This window comes from Cebus imitator, unplaced genomic scaffold (genome assembly GCF_001604975.1).
Source record: "Cebus imitator isolate Cc_AM_T3 unplaced genomic scaffold, Cebus_imitator-1.0 Scaffold214, whole genome shotgun sequence".
Lineage (NCBI taxonomy): Eukaryota > Metazoa > Chordata > Mammalia > Primates > Cebidae > Cebus > Cebus imitator.
In genome coordinates this window covers 3,573,189-3,582,893 of record NW_016107529.1, presented here as the reverse complement: position 1 = coordinate 3,582,893, position 9,705 = coordinate 3,573,189, and the positions used below count along the sequence as shown (strand labels likewise).

At 42.0% G+C, this 9,705-nt stretch overlaps 1 protein-coding gene across 1 annotated transcript in view; it reads right to left on the bottom strand.

Moving 5' to 3' along the window:
• ZYG11B (zyg-11 family member B, cell cycle regulator) overlaps window positions 1-9,705 on the bottom strand; it is a 91,661-nt gene that overhangs the window by 41,469 nt on the left and 40,487 nt on the right. The window contains exon 3 of the mRNA XM_017548811.2: window positions 1,881-2,635. Coding sequence (XP_017404300.1) covers window positions 1,881-2,635 — 755 coding nt within the window. The remainder of the gene's footprint in view (window positions 1-1,880; window positions 2,636-9,705) is intronic.

Genomic DNA, 9,705 nt, shown 5'->3' with positions numbered 1-9,705 from the left:
CCTCCTGCCTTAGCCTCCCACAATGCTGGGATTAAAGGCATAAGCCGCTATCCCTGGCCAAAAAACATTTTTGTACCTTCACTACATGTTCATTACTGCAGTTTGATGTAGAAATCTGAGTTCAAGGGAGAGATCTAAGTTAAGACACAAATTTAGGAGTCATCAGCATACAGATTTAAGGAATGAGGCATACAGCACTCTAACAGAAGACTGGAAGATGAGGAAGAACGAACAAAGGAAATTGAGGCCCAGTATCAGGACAAGTAGGAAAAAAAACAAGATAAGTATGATATCCTGGAAGCTAAGTTAAAAAAAAAAAAGTATCTCAAGGAGGAGGGCAAGATCAGCTATGTCAAATACCATTTTACTTTGGGTCAAATAAAATGAAGACTAAGAACTAACACTGGGTTTAGCAGATTTTCAGTGTTCTCAGGAGTTGGGAGCCACAGCTTGGTAGATTATCCAAGTATGGGATAAGGTGGCCAACAAATATAAGAATTCTAGTTGTGGAGAAATTGAAGGTTCAGGAAACTGATGGTGACAGAAGAGAAAACTGAGTAGGGAAATAGTGAGAAGAGAACATTGAGTGGAGAAATAGTGAGAAGAGAAAAATCTAGTGGGGAAACATTAATGACAGAGCTGGAAATATTATGGTAAGAAAGCCAGGCTAGGCACAGGGTATTCACCTATAATCCTAACATTCTGGGAGGCCAAGGTGGGAGAATCGCAAGACCCCATCTTTACAAAAACATTAAAAAAAAAATTAGGCCAGGCGCAGTGGCTCATGCCTTTATAGGCCTTTACAGCCAAAATCACACCACTGCACTCCAGTTTGTGTGACAGAGCGAGACTCCATCTCCAAATAAAAAAACAAAACACAACAAAAAAAACCCACATATGATTTAAAGCATATATGTATAAAAGTATGTAAGTAAATAGTTATAAATAAACATAAAAATATATTTGTAATCATATAATCACTGCTCCCATTAGGTTAAGCTCCTTGGAGGCATATATTTTCTTCTTTTGTTTTTTTCTTTTTGAGATGGAGTCTCACTCTGTCATCCAGGCTTGAGAGCAGTGGAACAATCTTGGCTCTCTGCAACCTCCACCTCCTAGGTTCAAGTGATTCTCCTGCCTCAGCCTTCCGAGTAGATGGGACTACAAGTGCGTGCCACCATGCCTGGCTAATTTTTGTATTTTTAGTAGAGGCCAGGTTTCACCATGTTGGCCAAGGTGGTCTCAAACTCCTGACCTCAAAGTGATCTGCCACCTCCACCTCCCAAAGTGCTGGGATTACAGGCTTGAGCCACCACACCTGGCCTCATTTTCATTTTTTAATCCCAAGCTCTACCAAATTCAACTGATGTTTGTTAAACTAAATTTAAACCATCAGGCATGAGAAACCTTAGGAAAAGCAAAATTCTACCATTTCTACAGTAGAGATCTCCTTAGAGAACTTGATCTCCCACTAGGTACTCAATTCAACAAGGGGTATCCCTAGTTTCTCTGAAGTTATCCATTAGAAACACTATGTGGAAATGGTTCAAAATATCTAAACATCATCATAAGACGCCCTATTGTTTACCCAGGACCTACTATGTGACTTGTAATTTACATAGATTATTATTAATCTTCAGAATTCTGCAAGGTAAGAATAATATTTATTTTACAAACAAGGAAATAAAAACTCAAAGTTACATCATAGCTTGTTCCGGGTCATGAAGCTGAGATTTTAATTAGGACTCTAAGCCTTTCAACTATATGAGGCCCTATTTTATGAAAATGTTCTATATATCATAGATATTCATCTTTAATAGAATCTTATGCAACTAAGATATTGGTCAGCCTGACAAAATAATACATTTTAAAAGTCTAACCTTCAAATGTCCTTCGCCTGTGAGGAATTCAGAGTAACCAGCATCAGTAGCCAGCAAACCTACAAACTGCATGCTTGGCCGTTGTTGTATAAAGGCTTCAACAGCTTTATCTGTCACGTGCTTTCTCCCAGAAACATCCAGAGAAACAAGGTTGGGTAGGATGTCTTTTTGTTCTAGTAAGCGAAGAGCTATGTCTGATGTAAACTGTTTATCATCTGAGATATCAAGATGATTCAGATGTCTGAGTTCCCGAACAACATCCAGTATCTGGGTAGTTGTCATTTTCAAACATTTCAAGTGGTGCATGGTTAGAGACTTGAGTCGGTCTTTGCAGGCCAGTAGAGCAGTGATGTCTGTGATCGAGGTGTTAGAAATATCTAAGCTCTCTAATCTTGGCAACGAGGCAACTTCAGCCAGGTCTTCATTGTAAAAGAGAACATTCGTGATGCTTAAAGCTCGAAGGCCAGAAAGCCGGCTAAAGCACCGCTCGTAAGGATCCTCAAGGGAGAGAGTTAATGAATTCAGCACCAGGCACTGGAGATTTTGCTGGATCCATTTGTTACTGCCAAGCCCACTGATAATATCTGTAATCGTGATATCAGCATTCACACCTGTGGCATCAAGTTCCACTAACTTGTGGTGACAGAAGGCTTTCCGGAAAGCAACAGCAGAGATCTTTGCTTTGCGAATGCAGGCTCGCTTTAAGCGCATCTGGTTGCCCCTAAAAATACCCACAGTTCCATCATTCAGTAGACCTGTGGAAAAACAAGCAGCACTTTAACTTCAAAAAACAGTTAAAGAATAGCTAAAATTTCCATCACATTTTACATTTCCAAAGTGCTCCCATGAAACAGTATCTCATTTGATAATCACAATTCATTTAGGTGAGACTATTACTGTCTACAATTTGCAGATGAGTAAACTAGGGCTCAGAGAGTGGCTTTCCAAGATCACAGGGCTAGTAAGTGGCAGAATCAGGACTGTGGTAGACATCATTGACATCCACTAACATCTGGTTCTTAACTTACTGAACAGACAACTACATTTCCCCTGCCCATCCCTGGAGTTAGCTGGAGCCATGTGCTTAGTTCTAGCCAATGGACTGCCTGCTGAAGCACCTGAGAGCCAGTGCATGATTTTCTATGCTGCCTTTTTCTGCTATGACAAATGAAGAGCCTTCAAGTTCTAGAGAGTAGTTTTACGAGAAGGAACTCTCCATCAGTTTGGATTCTAGGGTGACCATGAAGCAGAATCCTCTATCGACTTGGAGAGTTTATGTACCGCAAGTGAGTTATAAACCTTGTGTTAAGGTATTTGTTACCAATACATTTATAGCCTATCCTTTAAGTTCACTTTAACATATAATTATACACACACATATACACATAATATATTTAGCATGCATGGCCAGGTATGGTGGCTCATGCCTATGATCCCAGCACTTTGGGAAGTCGAGGCAGGTGGACCACCTAAGGTTTGAAACCACCCTGACCAACATGGAGAAACCCCATTTCTACTAAAAATACAAAATTAGCTGGATGGGTGGCACATACCAAAATCAGCTGGTAATCTCAGCTACTCGGGAGGCTGAGGCAGGAGAATCACTTGAACCCAGGAGGCAGAGGTTGCAGTGAGCCGAGATTGCACCACTGCACTCCAGCCTGGGCAACAAGAGCAAAACTCCATCACAATTTAAAAAAAAAAAAAAATATATATATATATGTATATGCATGCCTTGTAATTCATTAATAGACCACTAATCAGATCTCAAACTTTATTAAAGTGATCTAGCCCTGGGAAACATAGCAAGACCCTATGTCTACAAAATAACTGAAAATGAGTTGGGCATAGTGGTGCATGCCTATAGTCCCAGCTGCTCAGGAGGCTGAGATGGGAGGATAACTTGGGCCCATTAGTTTGCGGTTATAGTGAGTTATGATTGCACCACTGCACTCCAGCCTGAGTGACCAAGTTAGACCCTGTCTCTCTTTTTTTTTTGAGATGGCGTCTCGCTTTGTCATCCAGGCTGGAGTGCAGTGGTGCAAACTTAGCTTACTACAGCATCTGCCTCCCTAGTTCAAGCAATTCTTCTGCCTTAACCTCTGGAGTGGCTGGGACTACAGATGCCCGCCACCATGCCTGGCTAATTTTTGTATTTTTAGTAGAGATAGGGTTTCACGATGTTGGCTAGGCTGGTCTCGAACTCCTGACCTCATGATCCACCTGCCTCAGCCTCCCAAAGTGCTAGGATTACAGGCGTGAGCCCCCACGCCTGGCCCCTGTCTCTTAAACACACACACACACACACACACACACACACACACACACACCCTTTAGTAATTATAGTCCCTCCCTAGCAGATGAATATAAATGAAGTCAACAAAGTAACCTCTTGAAGTGCCTTCGAGATCTACCTGTCTGCCAATCAACAGTGTTACAAGCATATGATACTTTAGAGCCACATCTCAACAATATCACATATCAACTAACAACATTGACTGTGAAAGAAGTAACAATCATGCCAATAAAAGGTAGTCTAAGAACAGTCTGAGGTGAATGAGCAATTGGGGATAGGTAAATGAATAGCCTGAAGTCAAGAGAGGAACTCTAAGCAGCACCTTAGCTGGCCCATACTTAAGATGTAGCTAGGCTGCCAGCCAGCCACTCTTAAATTAGAACTAAGGTATTTTTAAAAGGGAGCACTACTCTCTAATGAATTTTGCAGACTTAATTATTGTTAAATAGTTAAAATCCAGAAAAGCCCTTTTTGCAAAACCTGCCTAAGTGGACAAAAATGACTAATTATGTATTAAGAACTCCATTATATTTTAGAGCTGTGCTGCCCGATACATAGTCACTAGCTACACACAGCTGGAGAGCACTTGAAAAGCAGCTGGTACAAAGTGAGGTCAGATACAAGCATAAAATATACACCAGATTGTGAAGACTTAATACAACAAAAGAAGGTAAACTATCTCAGTTTTTTATATTGACTATTGGTTGAAATAATCACTTTTTTTTTTTTTTTTTGAGACAGAGTTTCGCTCTTGTTACCCAGGCTGGAGTGCAATGGCGCGATCTCGGCTCACCGCAACCTCCGCCTCCCGGGTTCAGGCAATTCTCCTGCCTCAGCCTCCTGAGTCGCTGGGATTACAGGCACACGCCACCATGCCCAGCTAATTTTTTGTATTTTTTAGTAGAGACGGGGTTTCACCATGTTGACCAGGATGGTCTCGATCTCTTGACCTCGTGATCCACCCGCCTCGGCCTCCCAAAGTGCTGGGATTACAGGCTTGAGCCACCGTGCCCGGCCGAAATAATCACTTTTTAATATACTGGATTAAATAAATATTATTAAAATTAGTTTCACTTGTTTCTTTTTATTTTTTTTAATGTGGCCACCAGTAAATTTAAAATTAAAAAAAAATTTTTGAGACAAAGTCTCACTCTGTCGCCCAGGCTGTAGTGCAGGTGCAGTGGCGCAATCTTGGCTCACTACAACCTCTGCCTCCCGGGTTCAAGCAATTCTTCTGTCTCAGCCTCCCAAGTAACTGGGTCTACAGGTGCACGGGACCACACCTGGCTAATTTTTGTATTTTCAGTTGAGATGGGGTTTCACCATATTGACTGGGCTGGTCTTGAACTCCTGACCTTGTGATCTACCTGCCTCAGCCTCCCAAAGTGCTAGGATTACAGGCATGAGCCACCACACCCAGCCAAAATTACATTCCTATTCAACACTGTTGTTTTAAGAACAGCCTTTCAAATTACCTGAACTCTATTTCAGGGGAGTAAATTTCATGGCGGGATCCACTCAGCAAACAGTTATTAAACAATTACTATATGTCAAGTACTCTAAATGCTGTAGATACAAAGAAAAATAAGATATGTCCCTATAATGAAAGGATTCATAATTCCAGGGAGTAAAAGAGACACAAACAGTCATAACAAAATGAGACAACGTCAAGTACAAAATACCACAAAAACAAAGAAAAGGAAGTAAACAATCATGACTGGAGATCTGGAAAAGATTTGATAGAGGTGTTCTTTGAGTAAAGCCTTTGAAGATGCTGAAAGAATTCAAAGATGAAGGTTAGGAGGGGCTCAGTGGCTGATGCCTATAATCCCAGAACTTTGGTAGGCTGAGGTGGACGATCACCAGAGGCCAGGAGTTCAAGACCAGCCTAGCCAACATGGCAAAACCCCATCTCTATTAAAAATACAAAAATTAGCCAGGTGTGGTAGTGCATGCCTGTAATACCAGCTACTCGGGAGGCTGAGAATCACTTGAACTTGGGGGGCAGAGGCTGCAGTGAGCCAAGACCGCACCACTGCACTCCAGCCTGGGCAACAGAGCAAGACTCCCATCTCAAAAAAAAAAAAAAGGTATATTAAAGGAAGAATACACAACATAAGCAAAGTCTTAAAGATGTGAAAACATATCACAGTGTTATGAAATGGCAAGCTCTGTATTTCTTCAACATAAGAAACCGAACTCTACGATATGGTGCATTTCTGGGAATATAAACGTGTCAATGAAAAAGAAGAAATGAGGCTGAGAAGGTGAGCTGGGACTAAATCACTCTGAGAGGTAAAGAGATGAAAGCACATCAGTAGGGACCATGGGACCCATGGAACAATGCAGTAAAGTTCCTGGTTTTTTTCTGGTCATATATCCCAGATCTAAAGTTGAAGGAGCCAGCAGCCCTGAAACACCAATGGGCAAAGACAAAAAAGCTCCCCTAAAACCGCTCACTCTAGCCCAAGTACCAAAAAAGGAGCAACTCATAAGACAGGAAACAGCTAGTAGACAGTAACTGCTCTACTTCAGCCAAACACAACAGAAAAAACTGTGGCTCCCCCCATGCCAGCAAATTCCAATGGGGGTCTAGATTTCTACCCTTGCCAAGCTGTAATCACTTCCCCCAATCTGCCCACAAGGGAGGTGTTGGAGAAGTCTGAGTAGAGAGCAATGACTTTCATTCCTGCTGGGTGGTGAGAACTATCCCCTACCATGACGTCAGTGGGTACCATCTGGAGAGCCTGAACTTTAATACTCATCTAGCAGTGATGAAGTTCTCCACCTGCTTCCCTGCTGGGGTGCTGTCATAGAAGTTTAGTGGAAAGTCAGCACTTTTACAACTGCCCAACCTCCTCCCAACATGGTGTCAGTAGAGGCCAACTGGGAAGCAGAAATGACATACCCATACCCCTCTCAGCTAGGGAAGTATCAATAAAGTCCTAATGGGTAGTCAGAATTCCAACCTCTGCATAGCCCTGCACCTTGGGTGTTAAGAGAAGCCAAGTGGGGAACCAGAAAGAACATTAACCCCAATCTGGCAGTAACAAGGCAGTGCTCCTACCTTCCACTGGTGGAGTGACGTCAGAGGCTCGAACACAGAAAAATCTCGTATCACCTAAAATGTCCTGGTTTCAATAAAAAATTACTACGAATCATACTAAGAACCAGTATGACTTCAAACCAAAAAAGAGATAATCAATATATGCCAACAGTAAGGTAACAAAAATGTTAAAATTATTCAACAAAGATTTTAAAGGAGCCATAAAAAAAAACACAATTAAATTTTCAAAAGTAAACAATTACAAACATGTTTGAAAAAAATGAATATAGAAAGTCTTGGCAAGGCAAGAGAAGATATAAAGAAGAACCAAATAGAAATTTTAGAAGTGAATGATACAGTAATGCTTGGGGGTCAACAGTAAAATGGAGAGAACAAAGAAAAAAGATCAGTGAACTAGAAAACAAAAGAAATTGCCTAAATAACAAGAACAGAATGGGAAATAAACAAAAATGAAAATCTTTGTGTCACTGGAATATCTGAAGGACAGGAGAGAGTGGGGTGAAAAACTACTTAAAGAAATAATGAGCCAGGCACACTGCATCATGCTGTCATGCTTATTAATCCCAGTGCTTTGGGAGGATGTGACGAGAGGATTACCTGAGTTTGAGACCAGCCTGGGAAACACTGCAAGACTCCATCCCAACAAAAAAAATTTTTTTAATTAGTGGGGCATAGTGATTTATACCTGTAGTCCTAGCTACTCAGTAGGCTGAGGTGGGAGGCTTGCTTGAACCCAGGAGTTTGAGATTATAGTGAGCTATGATTGCACTCCAGCTTGGGTGACAGAGTAAGACCCTGACTCGGGGGGAGGGGGTGGAAAACCTGAGTATGGTGGTTCATTCCTGTAATTCCAACACTTTTGGAGGCTGAGGTGGGAGGACTGCTTTGAGCCCAGGTGTTCAAGACCAGCCTGCACAACACAGCAAGACATCTCTGTTACAAATTTTTAAAAATTAGTCAGGGCCGGGCATGGTGGCTCACGCCTATAATTCCAGCACTCTGGGAGGCCGAGGCAGGTGGATCACCCATGGTGAGGAGTTCAAGACCAGCCTGACCAACATGGTGAAACCCCGTCTATACTAAAAATACAAAAATTAGCCGGGCATGGTGGCAGGTGCCTGTAATGCCAACTACTCAGGAGGCTGAGAGGCAGGAGAATTGCTTTAACCCAGGAGGCAGAGGTTGTAGCGAGCTGAGATCGCACCATTGCACTCCAGCCTGGGCTAACAGAGCAAGACTCCGTCTCAAAAAAACAAAAACAAAAACAAAAATTAGTCAGATGTTGGTGGCATGTGCCTGTGGTCTCAGCTACTCAGGAGGCTGAGGTGGGAGGATTGCTTGAGTCCAGGAGTTCAAGGCTGCAATGACCTATGATCATGCCACGACACTCCAGCCTGAGAAACAGAATGAGACCTTGTCTCAAAAAATAACTCTTTTAATTAAAAAAAAAAGAAGGATAGGCTGGGTGTGGTGGCTCATGCCTGTAATCCCAGCACTTTGGGAGGCTTAGGTGGGTGGATCATCTGAGGTCTGGAATTTGAGACCAGTCTGGCCAACATAGTGAAACCCCATCTCTACTAAAAATATTTTAAAAATTAGCTGGGCATGGTGGCGCATGCCTGTAAAAGCCCAGCTACTCAGGAGGCTAAGGCAGGAGAATCACTTGAACCTAGGAGGCGGAAACTGCAGCCGAGATCGCGCCACTGCACTCCAGCCTGGGAGACAGAGCAACAGTCCATCTCAAAAAAACAAAAAAAAAGAATCAACATGCTCTAACTGACAACTCAAGGGCTTCTTTCAAGGTGTAAAATACAGATGCATAAATACAAAGATTGTGCCCCAAGCATTTTTTATTTCTTTCTGATTTAGGAGAGACAGCTGATGTGACCAAAAATGTGATCTACAAATAAATGGGGTGCTAGTCTAGCACTATAAGCTTTCAATCACCCAGAAAGTTTATTTGGCTAGTCAAGGAAGCAATTCATAATGTTTCAAATTTTCAGTTTTATCCCGAACCAGAAAGTTGAACATGTCAGGATCTATAAACTTACATTAGATTGACAGTATAACACAGGAACATTATCATTAGATGGCAAAATTCTCACTCTGATTTCTAGCTCTTATGCCCACATTTCCTGGAAAATTTTTAGCACGCAGACACAGATACAATGAGAAAAGATTACGACAGGAGAATCACAGACCTCAATAAGTAAAACTCTAGAATCAGATTTATTTCAATTAAGACTGTCACTGGCTGAGTGCAGCGGTTCACAACTGTAATCCCAGTACTTTGGGTGGCTGAGGCAGGAGGATTGCTTGAGCCCAGCAGTTCGAGACCAGCCTGGGCAACACAGTGAGACTATCTCTACAAAAAAATTTAAAAGTAGCCAAGATCATACCACTGCACTCCATCCTGGGTAACAAAGTGAGACCCTGTCTGTTTTTTTTTTTTTTTTTTTTTT